We start from the raw sequence: 14,724 nt of genomic DNA on the forward strand, positions 1-14,724 counted from the left end.
CCTGACGTATTTATACTGTTATTGATTAAACATATCAACATGTTATATCAGCAATGTTATATAGTCAAGGCCGATATGTGATATTACCTAGACCAATATGACATATCACCTAGTCCTATATGAATTTCAACTTAACAAATATGGGGAACAACATATTTTTAAAATGTTAATGAATGATAAGCTACAAGAATGTTTGTAATCTGCGTAATAGCTATAGTTTTGGTGGAGTAAAATGTAGTGCATGTTGTCGGCGTTTTTTTCAAGATTTAGCTTCACCTAATTATCTCCGCAGACGATCGGAACGTTTGGAAAGTATTGGAATTTATCGTTTTACGTGTACCAGAAGAAAGAAACAGCTTATAATGGACAGTTCAGAACCAGCTTAACATGGACATTGTACAACTATTTGCTGCATTGGCATATTTTTAAATACGTATTTATTTCCAGTTCTCATCATATATAAAGACATTTACGATTAGAAACTAATTAAGTAATCAACTTTAGTCACTAAGATTGAAAATAAATGGGGTAAAAGTGGGGTAAAAGGTGCATACAATACCCATCTACACAGCTCATACATTATTACCAACCAGTCATATACTTACTTTGTAATCTATGGACAAAGTCCATGTCTGGTTTGTGTCCATGGATTGCATTCTTTTGATTTGTGCTAGAATCTTGGTTCCCTTGATTACTCTTTGAGAGGAATATATAGTGGTAGAGTGTTAGTCCTTCCATCCATACTTCTTTCAGTTATGCTGAGGGATACCAATCTTTTACCCGTTTCCCCTCGACATTTTTAGAAACAGCTGTCAGTTAGTAGTCAATTATCAAGCACTTTGCACAGACTATAGAGTTAATAAATTTAACTGACATAAAAGTACACATTCAATACGAAAACTCATGACTCCTATGATAAGTAAAATTGCAATTTATCTGATAAAAACTTCCTGTTGAGTGGAAAATACATACTACACGTGCAATGTCGGGCTTTTGTTTTTATTTGATGTGGTTTGATTTTTCTTGGTACATTAAGTAACATGTTTTCCTGCACAGTTCAAATATCGGTGAATCCAAGTGGAATTAATGGAATTGAAATCACTAAGAATCAAAATGTACAAATGTATAAAAAAAAATTAATATCAACCCATGATTCATACAATGTAGAACTGAACATTTTAGTAAAACACTTTTCTATTTGTTTTTTTTTTTCAAAAAGACGTTCAGAGGTACTCAATTGTATACTAATTATATATTATCGTCTTTCATTAATCGGAACTACTCAGCTTTTTCTGCTCCCCTTGGAAATACTCTCTCGGATGCAATTTGAGGAAATTTGCATATACATGTTTGCCTAAAATGTAGTGAATCCCCAAACAGTTGTTCCACCACATTGCACCAAAACATTCAGATAGATACCATTAAAAAAGAAGACGGTAAGTCGTTCATGATTTTTATTTGTCAAACGAGAAAAACTGAAAACTGATTAGTTCCGAGTGATTCAACTGTGAAAGTGAGACCTCGAGATTGATTGCCGACATTTATCCAATCATTTAATGGGGATCGCAATGATTTTATGTGATACATTTTTTGTATTACTTTTTTATTTTTATTCTGACTTTGTGGCATTTTGTGATATATCAGTAAAGCAAAAAGAGGTACATAAAAAACTACATTCAGACATATTTATAAAGATAACGACTTCAAAAGTTAATCACAAACTAGAATAATAATTAATTTATAGCTGAGGTAAAAGCTTGATATCTCCAACAATGAAAACTAGAAAAACTGTGAGCAATCCACAATAACTTGGTCCCCCACTCCTCCGTTTGAAAAAAAATGAACCTTTTTACCTCCACATTGATCTGGACAAAAAATCTGAATTAGGAGGTATATGATGAGAATATATTATAAATTCTGTGAAAAGTTTGTTCAATTCCATTCAGTGGTATAGGATAAGTAACGGATAAGAGATGGGTTTAAGAGATAAGTTTTGAAATGTTTAAACCCCTAAATTGATTGGAATCAACATCTAAAAAAGGATATATACAATGGTCAAACGTAATTCAGATTCTGTGAAATCGTCGACCAATTCCATTCAGCGGTGTAGGAGAAAAAAACGGAGGATGCCCCCAACCTGTGTAATTGAACAAAGGGTAATCAAAGGAACCAAGATTCTAGCAGAAAGTAAAGAAACAAGTATACATGGGCGGTCACCCTTTTCACTATATACCCAACACTATGCAAATGGGGGTTATCATCATAACAAATGATAAATTGCATAGCAATTTAGTTTTAAATAATTGTAAATTACTCGCAGCATATTTTACAACAGAATCGTTATGAAAGTCCCTTTTTGTAGTAGAAAGTATCACCTACTTAAAAAATATTTTTCTTTATGTTTTTTTTTCCTTTTTTCCGCTGTTTTTGTCTTGGTAATTATATTAACTGTAATGAATATTGGTCGACTAGATTTTGAAACAAAAGTAAATGTTTGTTTGTTGGGGTTTAATGTCCGAGCAGCAAAAGTAAATGTATTTGGCCTTTCAGTGACATATATTTCGTGTGTTTGACAAAGTCAAGAGTTCTATCAGTAACTAATTATGTCAAGTGCATAACGATATGACATAGTTGACCTTGTAGGGTGTACACTGCAAATTAAATGCAATCTAATCTATTTCCATTTGCCGTTGAACATAGAATCAATTGAATATGATAGGAAGGTGCAAAGTAATGACGATACTGAGTGAGTATTCTTAGAATAAATTAAGTCTTATTAAACATGTATTGTTAAATCCTCCGTCGTTTATCGTGTCAATGATGCGTGTTTCGTGTATTGAAATCGGACAACAAGCTAATATGGAAGCCGAAACAGCCCATTCTAATTTCAGAATTTAACAATAAAGAAATAGTCCTCAAAATAATTTCTTTCCGCATTTTGTTTTTGTCTCACAATTTAGGTATTATATTTTAATGATTTTTACCTCTTATTTCAAACATTTATAACATTTAACAATTTCATATTTTGAATTATAAGTTTTGAATGATCCTTCTTGGCTTTTACACATTACAATGAAATATTTATCTAAAAAGGACATGTTCTGCTCACTTTCATATATCGGTAAACAAACAATTTTTCCTTCATCACTCCTTAATTATACATGTAACGACATCTCTTTTGTAAATACTGTGGTATATTGTGCGAATATCTCATGTATTTTTTTTTAAATCTTGGTTGATCGTCAGTAGATTTGAGCGTGTATAGTCAGAAACAATAAAGGAGATGTGAACAGCTTTACAGATTGAATAAGCAAACTCGATATTTTCAAACTTATAAGTAGCACTCCAGATGAAAATCATGCAAAATGTGATTTATGGTTTGCAAGCATACATATTTTTATTTTTGATATTTTGTTTAAAACGTTATACTACACAGAAATGAACATGTGGTTTCTCATATAACCTCTGTTGATATATAATAACAAAACCAATGTTTTTTTTTTGTAAAATAACACGATTTCAAATTTATCTAACAAGGTCAACTGATATAACAGTGGTTGAAATAATAATGGCGGCAAAAATACAATAAAAACATGATATAAAGATATCACCGCCGCCACACTTATTTGTTCTACACTGATTCATTTACGATGTGCTGCATACATAAGTATAGAAACAAATATTTTTTTATTTTTCAGGTTTTTTATTCATACTACTGATGATATCGACAACATACAGTAAGAACATATTGTTATCTAAAGACAAAATGTGCACGTTTATGTCATACTTACAGTCTGTAAATGAATGCATGACAATGGAAGGCTATTAGTTTTAAATAAATCAATTCACAATCTAATTATAACAAAATGATACTTATTTTTCGTGTAAACAGTATTTTAGATATTAACATTATGTTCAGGAGAAATATTTAAATTCCTGTATAGATCTGTTCACAATCAATCATCTCGCTTGGACGTGTGACGAGGTGGTACATGCCTCCAATTATATTTAACTTTTCAAATTTTGAAGAGAGTTAGTTATTAACTATGATATATTATGCATATTTCAAGGTTTGGTCTGTTATAACTGTCCTGACATCAAGCATCCAAGGTTTTGCCAGCACGTACAAAAATGTGTCGAAGGTGAGGTAGGTAACTAATTCTGCATCAGTTTAGAAACAGATAGTAGGTGACACTTTAGTGTTTTGCGATATTTGCATTCACTCTTTTTAGTACCAGTTTACTAATTAGTCTGTTGCTGCAGTAAACTATTCGCATATATATATACCAGCTAAAAAGTTGGGGTTAAAAGTAGGCATTGGGTAATTTGAATTGGGCAATGCGATATAGATTGGACAATATGACAGCTGTGATGAGTGTATTGTAAGAGTAAAGCCTTGAACGATTTGCCATAAAAGTTCAGTCCAGTTTATTGTTCTTCCTTTCTCTTTTTTGTTGTTCTGTTTTTGTTTTATTGAGTAATAATTTCTAATATTTCAAGTAAAAGCAAAAACGTGATTTGCAGATCTGTGGTGTTGAACGCTATGTAAACGTTTATGGCGACGTTACATTCAAAATGGGATGTTTAGATGTGTCGGTAAGTTCTTAATTTCGACCATTGTAATGTAATAAAAGTTTGAACGCCTTTAACCAATTTTAGCACCATAGCGAGCATACGCAATCGTGATTTGTCACTGGTATCAATTGACTACAGTGTTTAATCTGATAGTGAACATATCGAGTGATGTCATGCGTTACAACAAACACGAACTTTAAAAACTTGTTGATGGAAACGCTTAACAGCAAAAATTTAAAAGAAAGCTACAAAACTGAAACATACCAGAAAAGTTCAAAATAAAATCACATAAAAGGCAATTTGATAACACGTGTAAGCTGATTTTGTAGGTCTGCTCAGTCACGAACGACATTGATATTACAACCTCGAACATAAGCGAAGATAATCATGATGGACAAGAACAGAAATGTTACGATTGTTGTGATTCGGATTTATGTAATACACATGGTTGAGGAGAAACAGGTGAATCTTAGATATACATAGTCAAATAATGAAACACCTGATTTTCATGTGCAATACAACTATAATTTTAAATACGTTTTAGCTTTCACGTGATTCTTATGACATTTAATGATTCATGATTTACGAGTATTCTTTCCGTGTTCTTAATTAATACTTTATTCAGAGTATGCATAATTGTTAAAGATGTATGCATGTTTGAATTACATGAGCATATGAGAAGACAAACAAAAACTGCTGACTAAGCAATAGTCTACAAAAAATTATGTGAAGGATATTAAAAATGTTATTCCAATTGGTAGCATATAAAAAAAACTACTTAAAAGTTTTGTTTTTACTCGTTTTGTAGACATGATCCATGGTTTTGGATATACTTGTTATGCCTGCACCGGAATTTTGAAAGAAGATACATGCACTAAAGTAACATTTTGTGGTGATACAGAGGTTAATTCATTAGTTTTATATACATATAAACTCAGTACAAACTTTTGTTCATAACATTTTCTATTTTGCAATTGTTTGGTATTTTGATTCATTGACGACAGTAATCAAGGGAACCAATGTTATAGCGGTAATCAAAAGAATGTAATCCAAGGACAAAGACCATACATGGAAAACAGACATACACAACAAAGAACATAAGTAGCTAAAATCATACATACTAAGTAACAAAAGCAAATGGGCAACTCGTATTCCACTAAAAACTGGGAGCTTTGTTTGTTTGTTGGGGTTTAACGTCCGAGCAGCAATATTTCAGCTATATTCAGACATTGAACATGAAATGGATGATAAACTGAACATGAAATGAAAAAAAGAAAGGATGGGTCACAAGGATAATTAGGTCGACAAATTTTGATTGCCACTGGAAAAAGGGGGGATGGGTAAGGTCGGGCAATTTAGCCTCCTGTGGCGGAGCGCAAAGGTTCCTACTCCTATCGAAAACCACAGCAGGGTTCTTTAACGTGCGAGGAACATGGCATCCTTCCCAACACGGTGCACCACTATGGTTTGCGGTCAGGTTTTCCGTATTATAGCCTGACAACCCCAGCATGTAACACGCCAGGGGTACCCCATTCCACCACCTGGGGCACACATCCCAGTTGCTCTGTGGGCAGAGCGCCTAGCCCCCGGCTAGGTTTCTGAGCAATATTTAGTCGCCTTATACGATAAGCTTAGCGCTGCTGCAGGCCTATTCTTTTAACACCCGGACCTGCACGGGGCAAAACTGGGAGCATGGACCAGGTGCACCGGTAGGGTAAATGTGCTCTGCTTTTCTAAAACACCCGCCGAGTTGTTCATAAAAAGTCATGTCCGGTGTAGACGAAAGAGGAAAAGAAAATTATGACACGTTGAATAAATCAGTTTTCATGGCGTAGATGGATCCACCGTAGCGATACACGAGTTCATGATGACGACCATAAAACTTCTGTAGTGATGACTTCAATCTTGTAGCAACATAACCCTGTTCCAGAGGCCTATTTGTTAGACGTCTAGCGCTATACAAAAGGTTTGCGTAGTTTCGGCAAGCTCTGGCAGAACGTATGGGTTATGATATGAACACTCCGTACGCAGGTGCTGAAGGGATGTAGCCACAGATGAAATGAAATGAAAAGTCATTACGTTTGTCGTAAAGTTTGGCTAAAAGTACTAGTTTTCCTTTAAATTTCTAAGTGTAGGTCACAGTGTCAGTAGTATCCTTTATCTAAAGTTCTTTGGGGTAGATGCGATGTATTAAATTCCCGAAATTAGGATTGTATAAAGATAATACGTCAAATATATAGCGGAAACTAACATTGAAGGTTCTAGCTAAACGATATTCTTTCTTTCGGATCAGATCAGCTATACAGGCTATTACTCCCACACTTACATTATATGTCCGTCCCAGGCCAAGAACTTATAGTCCAATTGTGATCATTGTTTTGTATGTTCAATGTAATTCGTTTTACTTTTTGGTATAGATTGGATCGACTTTTCGTCTTTTTAATGACTCTCATATTACTTTTAGGGTCCTTTTACAGCTTACTTAATGGTATTGTTTTTGCCCATCATTTAAAACCGTGTGGTGACCTGTATAAGTTTATTCGTTCCTTGCTTGGCATTAGGTGGATGACTATCTAATTGGCAATCATACCACATCTCTATATCTTCCACGCAGTGTATTATGTTATTGTTGCAATTGCAACGCGAGATAATAGGGGCATCACGGAAAGGTGACAAACATTATTGTACACAAAGACTAAAAGTCAAAACAACCACATGAATTTCTTATATTGCCTATTGACTAGGCTGTTTTAGGTTGAAAATCATTCGTTATAATTATTCAAATTTCAGGTGTGCTTTGTAGAGGGACAATCTAGGTTTGGTGAAATATTCTATCAAAGTGGTTGTGCCGAAAGACATGTAAGAAAATGTTATTTTGAAAAAAATGTGATCAGAAGTGTTATAGAAGTCTCATATACCTACTAATGTTTATATACAGTTTGACTGTCAATATTGATTGACTTTTGCTACGGAGATGGTAATGATTTCGGGGAAAAACACCTGCAAAAGAGTCAACGTAAGTGAAAAGCATTAAGTAACATGTCCTAAAGTTTCTATCTGTGCATTTCATTTATCAAAAGAGCCGCTTGTTTGTTTTACACATATTCTAGTGATAAATGTCTCTGATTTTGGCTCAAAATTAAAACAAAAACCAATAACTTATCATTTTTCCAGATATGTAATGCTATGCATTTATCCCAACCGGTGTTTGGTCGCAGAGAACTAACGAGATCCGCCCGAAGTCTACATTGCTGCACCGGCAACCTATGTAACGACAACGCAAACGCCACATTTCTGATAGATAACTCACATTCTACATACGCACCTATGGTAACGCCAAGTCAAGGTTATAATCAAACTACAGGTATTTTTATTTCTAACAAAAAGGTGTACTTTACATTTGCTCTTAGATTGTTAACAAGGTTACTGAAACAGCAAGTACTCCTTCGGGGTAGATACAGCTCGTTGTCTTTTGTTGAATTTGCTCAGATGTTTGATTTCTGAATCGATCACAAAAGTTAAATACGAATTCGACAGATTTCTATAGTTTGATTTATTGTTGTATTTTCCCACCGTTGTCCCAGGTTAGGGAGAGTGTTACGCGCTTACAAATATGTTTAGCCCCGCCACTTAAATTATATGCCCGTACAAGGTCGAGAACTTATAGTCCATTGGTCATCGTTGTATTGTATGTTCAATATTATTCGTTTTACTTTTTGTATAGATAAGATTAATTTTGTGGCCTTTTACAGCTAACTTTATGGTACTGGTTTTGCCAATCATTGAAAACCGTGTGTTGACCTTTAGAAGTTTATTCGTTCCTTGCTTGGCATTAGGTGGATGACTATCTGATTAGCAATCATACCACACCTCTATATCTTTCACGCAGTGTATTATGTTGTTATTGTAAATGTAACGCGAGATTATAGATGCATCACGGATATTTAAAAAAAAAAGATTCTCTCATTTTGCTTCAATTTTCGTACCGCATGACCGATGTGGAAAAAATGTTCTCATCACTAGTGACTTTTTTGTTCTCATTGTTCGATTGGCGTAGAAATCGATTGTCTTGGACTCCATTTTGAATCGCTGCGATTGCCATTGTAGTTATATTTCAGTTAAATGAGAAAATTTTGGTGTTTTCTTACCTTAAATAAGTCGGGAAAATTTGAAGTGAAAAAACCTTTGAAATCGTCTGGTTTCTTTTGTTTGGAATGTTTGCGTTTATGTGACGTCAACATGTTTCCTACGAATCGCTTTTCATTTTTGGGTATTTTTGACGTTTTTAGGGCATTAGAGAAACAGAATCTACACTCAAAGCTTGTTGATTATGAATTTCTCACATCTCGTGAAATAAATTTTGTAGTTTGTATAGTTCGGCAAGCCTCGCGATCAAAACTATAAAATTTATTTCACTCGATGTGAGAAATTCCATAGTCAACTCGTTACCGTTGTAGATTCTATATTTATAGAATAAAGAACAGAAATAATGAAACTCAAGAAATGCATATCGTATGGCCTTTAAAAGAACAGTAAATACTGAGAGAGATACATGTAACCAAAAGGTCGTCGCCAAATGTAAACACGCCTTCAAGTAAGCTCCAAAATGTTTTTTTTAATACAGAGCAAAGTGTTTTTCTTTGAATAGTTGTTATTATTCATTCATTCGCTGTTTAATATGAATTCAAAAAGTCTTATTAACAAATACTCGTCAAAGTATATAGTACAACTAACATTTTATTCATCAAAAAATCGTCTATAACATTGTTACCTATGAAATCAACTGTACAGTTATATCCATGGGTTTTTATGCAGTTAGTAAGTGCGCTATTGACAAATCATCAGAAAAATCTGCGAACTTCAAATGTTATCTATGTTAATCAATGCTGATTTAACTCGGCGGGTGTTTCTAGAAAAGCAAAGGACGCTTACCCTACCGGTGGACCTGGTCCATGCTCCCAGTTTTTAGTGGAGTCCGAGTTGCTCATTTACTTTTGTTACTTTGTATGTATGATTTTAGTTACTTTATGTTCTTTGTTGTGTATGTCTGTTTTCCATGTCTTGTCTTTGTCCTTGGATTACATTCGTTTGATTACCGCTATAACCTTGGTTCCCTTGATTACTCTTTCATAGAGAATAACTTTTACACCAGTTCAAACAGTATATTAAATATTTTCATTACAGATGTTTGCGCAATAGATGGTACATCGCTTGAACCAAAGTGTTTCAAAGGGGGAACATGCTCTCTTCAACATGATTCGTTTGTCTGTGAATGTGTTAATGGATTCTTTGGAGACAATTGTCAGTTTGTAGGTAAGACGATTCTTTTGAGACAATTGGCAGTTTGTAGGCAAATGGATTCTTTGGAGACAACTGTCAGTTTGTAGGTAAGACGATTCTTTTGAGACAATTGTCAGTTTGTTTATAGACAATTGGCAGTTCGTAGGTAAATGGATTCTTTGGAGACAACTGTCAGTTTGTAGGTAAGAGGTTTTTTTGAAACAATTGTTAGTTTGTAGGTACACTAAGTGGATTCTTTGGAGACAATTGTTAGTTTGTAGGTAAATGGATTCTTTGGAGACAATTGTCAGTTTGTAGGTAATATGATTCTTTGGAGACAGTTGTCAGTTTGCAGGTAAGCAGATTCTTTGGACACAATTGTTAGTTTGTAGGTAAATGGATTCTTTGGAGACAATTGTCAGTTTGTAGGTAATAGGATTTGTTTTTGACAGTTGTCAGTTTATAGGTACGACGATTATTGGAAACAATTGTCAAATGCCAACCGTTTTCCCGTATTTTTATGCATTTCAGCTAGAATATTGGTCCTGTGGTTTAATATTTACGGATATCCTATCGTTTCTGGTAAAGCCGTCGCTTGTTTAAAGAACGTAATCTGATCATTTAGATGCTTTACAAATAGCATTGAAATAAACGCAATGGGGACTCGGATCATGCAGCGTGTTCGAGTTTCACGAATGTATTGACCGTAGTAAAAAATATTTTCCGAAAAGTGAGCAAAGGTACGGCTTTGTTTTTTTTTTTTTTTTTTTTTTTTTTTTTTGGGGGGGGGGGTGAATTTTCAATTTTAATTATGATTATTGATATTTTTTTAGTGTATCGAAAAGGGGTTGGCATATATGCTTAATTCTAACGAAATAACTATAATTCTACAATGTACAATGATCAGTTGGGAAAACATTTATCATCATTTAATTAGTTTCCTTAGAGAAAACAGTCCGTTAGTTTATCCTTAGTTTATATGACTGGCACAAACAACAACGGTACCGAGGGAACGTCTTTATGGGATAATTAAAATCTATTTTTCCAATACAGGAAAATTTCTAATTTGCTAGGTTGCGTGTTTTGATTATGGGCATTTTCTACTTTTAAACCATAACGGCTATGTTATATTTTAATTTTATTCTATTCTATTCTAAAATGCCTTCTGGATATTTTCAAAGCTAACGTTTAAATGTGTATCCTCAGGAACAATAAAACATGAGCGTGTATTTCCTACAAAAAACTTTTCCGGACGCTAACATAATTAAACTTGAAATAATAGGTGATTGGTTGATTGATTATAGGGGTTTAACGCCCGAGCAGCAATATTTCTTCTATATACGGGCGATGAACATGAAATGGAAGATAAAATCAACATGAAATGATGATGGTAATGAAATGAAAACAGGGATGGGACACGAGGATAATAGGGTCGACAAATTTTGATTGCCACTAGAAAAAAGGAGTGATGGATACGTAGGGTCGGGCATTTTAGTCTCCTGTGATGGGGCGCAAAGGTTCCTACTCCTAACGAATACCACAGCAGTGTCCTTTACCGTGCGAGGAACGCGACCTGTCACAACACGATGCACCACTATGGTTTGCGATCAAGTTTTCCGTATTATAGCCTGAAAACTCCAGAGGTAACCCCATTTCACCACCTGGGGTACACAACCCAGTTGCTCTGTGGGCAGAGTGCCATAACTCCGGCTAGGGCTCTGAGCACTATTAAGTCGCCTTTGACGACAAGCTTAGCGCTGACGCAAGCCTTTTCGTTTGACATCCGGACCTGCACGGGGTTAGGAGTAATAGAAATAGGTGTAAACAATAAATCATATATACTCTTTCTTTTTAGACTCACGAGGGACGCATTACTTCTTGATATTTCCCGATGTACCAAATAAGTTGACTGTGAAAGTGAAGGCACTAGTGATTTCAGATGTCGATGGAAACATAACAGTGACCCACATTGCACACTCTATTAACGAAACTACAGAGTACTCAGCACAAAGTTTTGAGGTGGACATGAAATCAACCGATATTACTCATGATACTGGTACGCAGTATAAGCTTGGAGCTTACATTACCACGACGACAAAGGTGTTAATGTACAGCTTTTATCTCAATAATAAAATTACAGATGGTAGCAGCGTAGGTTATATGGTATATCCTCCAAAGTTCTTGGGCAAAAAATATATCATTCCCTCTTTTCTGACAACTTGGTACAATTCTCAACACTATACAGATATGCGATCCGTTCTAACAATAGCTGCAATCGAACCGAATACTATGGTGACAATAACTTCAAAAGCAGGCAACAAAACTATACGCTTATTACAATATCAAAATGTTGAAATTTCGAGCGGCATTGATATGTCCTGTTCGCATGTTGATTCATCTAAACCAATAGTTGTCATCAGTGGTAATTTTTACCGCAATTTGCCTACATCCTGGCAAGCAGAAAACCGAAGCCCTCTCCTTCAAATGGTGTTACCTACTTCTCAATGGGATACTATTTACGTAATTCCTGAAATTCAGACTAGAACGAATAATACTGTGAGAATATACAGTCTAAATGACGGTCGGAAAACAAACTTTGCATTGCAGCTTCACAACGAACATGATTTTAAGGCCAAAACCGAAGCAACTACATCTTGGTATGATTTTACACATAAAACTCTAAGTTACATTCAAGCTGACCGTGATGTAATGGTTTCTATATTTCCCCATTCACTCGATAACCATTTAGGGGACGTGTTTATGATGCACATACCAGGTATTCATCAATATCTGTCCGAATACCAATTCGTAGTTCCGGTCGAGTTTACAAGTTTTTTGAGCATTACAGTGGTGAAAGACGGAACAACTGGATTCATACTAGATGGAACACCTCTAAGACATGCAAACGTAGAACACATCTATACAGGGGCATACAATAACGGGTATTATGCCACAATGACATTAAGTATATCCAGCGGTATACACAATATGACTCACGTAGATAAGAGGCCTTTCGGATTATGGGTCTATGGAAATGGACCTGCAGATTCATATGGATTTCCTGCTGGTATCGCCCTAAAGCAGGACACATAAATATGGGATGCTGATTATTATGATAAATATTAAAAACATGCAAATTTACCATTGTTTGATTGTTTTAGCTGTATCAATATTATGGATAAAATGTAGCAGATGTCTCAAGTGATCTAAACAAAGCTGCTAGTTCACCATGAACTCTCAACAGCTAGACACTGCTGAAAGCTTTCTCAATAACTCAAAAGTTAAAAGTCCAAACATTACAAACAAAACAAAACAGAAATACACAAAATTAATTTCAAAATAACACAGATGTGTTTTAATGAACAACTTGGGCTCCAATACAAAATCGTTACATTAAGCTATATTTGCCGATATAATGAGTGTACTCTTTTTCTATTTAAACGTCTGATTTTACCTAAATACTGTTCAAAGAGTATATTCTCTGTTCTGAAGTTTATTAGTCTGCAGAGGATATTGGATCTGGCCTTGCAAGAAACAGGGATTTACGGAGGCAGTTATCACAGATAGAAAATGTCAATATTTATTTGTTTTGCAGGTCTTAATGTGTAGATGCTTCTTAACTATTTTTATAAAAATCCCGATTTTTTTCACTTTATTTTATGTTGCGTATGTTCGTTTTTATTGTTTTATTTTGATTGATTGATCATTACTGGTGGTTTGGCTGTTTTTTTTTGTTCTTGAGTTTTGTTTTGCTATTTAATTTATAACGATTTATTTTTCGTTCAGTGCATGTTTTATTGGTTTGTTTGTCTTTTTACAAAATAGCCTTATTCGCAATTCACAATGGAAGTACTTATATGAACCATGTCATTAGAGTTCGTCCAACCTGCACGTATATGTACTACATGTAGCTTCATGCACATTGATTTTCTTCCTATTTGTCAAATAAAAATTCAGTTTCATTTGCTGTATTGCTTGAGTTTTAAATGTCATTAAATCAGGTCGAGTCCTCAATTTTTGCTTCGATTGAGTTTCTAATTAAACTTTAAAGACCTTTTTGAATTATGTAAAATTTTAACTAAAATTAAAACATGCCATCAAAATCATACCGTTTGGATCTTCGCATGTCCATGTCCACATCAGAAAGCAAATTTAAGGTTAAGAATATTTCCCTTGTACATAGATGATGTAGAATGGTGAAACCGGAACTTTATGACAATCGTGTAAAATCTGACTTTCCAATTGTAAACTTCCCCCTTCTTAGCGCAAATATTATAATACATCAAGTCTGTGCAGCACACATCTCACAATAGATCAGTTATAATAATATCAAGCACATGATCTATACATTTGATTTTCTTTGTAGAGCGAGGTTACTTTCAAATAAGCTTCTTAGACGACAGGGGTATATATATGTTGAGCTCTTTGTTCCTATCATCACTACTTAAGTTTTGCGGTCGTCATCGCAATTAAATCGACCGTTATGAAAAAGATATATTCAGAACGATTTCACGTCTTACCAAAAATGCAACCATCCGAACTTGACACTTACATCATATTATAGCTACATTTGTGTGGCTCCTTTGACCTACTGTGTAAGAAGAGCTACTCATGACTATTATAAGCGATGCGAACACATTTTCTCCATTTCATGTTTTAAATCTGATTAACATAATGTAAAAGAAATAAAGATTAAAAATGTAAGGGCGTTACAATAAACATTTAAAAATTGTCCCTTCCTTTAAAAAAACTGTTTGTTTGTTTGTTGGGGTTTAACGTCCGAGCAGCAATATTTCAACTATATTCAGACGATGAACATGAAATGGATGATTAAATAAATATGAAATGGAAAAAAAGGATGGGACACAA

At 34.5% G+C, this 14,724-nt stretch overlaps 1 protein-coding gene across 1 annotated transcript; it reads left to right on the plus strand.

Annotated features, from left to right (window-relative positions):
* Positions 1–2,733: 2,733 nt before the first annotated feature.
* On the plus strand, positions 2,734–12,996 carry LOC148613834 (uncharacterized). Its single transcript, XM_088587471.1, has 9 exons — positions 2,734–3,737; positions 4,071–4,147; positions 4,525–4,596; positions 4,905–5,037; positions 5,384–5,478; positions 7,366–7,434; positions 7,750–7,939; positions 9,760–9,888; positions 11,711–12,996. The coding sequence occupies exons 5-9, from the start codon at positions 5,386–5,388 to the stop codon at positions 12,946–12,948; spliced, it is 1,719 nt and encodes a 572-aa protein (XP_088443597.1). The 5' UTR covers positions 2,734–3,737; positions 4,071–4,147; positions 4,525–4,596; positions 4,905–5,037; positions 5,384–5,385; the 3' UTR covers positions 12,949–12,996.
* Positions 12,997–14,724: the final 1,728 nt, after the last annotated feature.

The sequence above is a fragment of the Perna viridis genome, chromosome 6, assembly GCF_037379345.1.
Source record: "Perna viridis isolate PV_CMFRI_1.1 ecotype Kerala chromosome 6, ASM3737934v1, whole genome shotgun sequence".
NCBI lineage: Eukaryota > Metazoa > Mollusca > Bivalvia > Mytilida > Mytilidae > Perna > Perna viridis.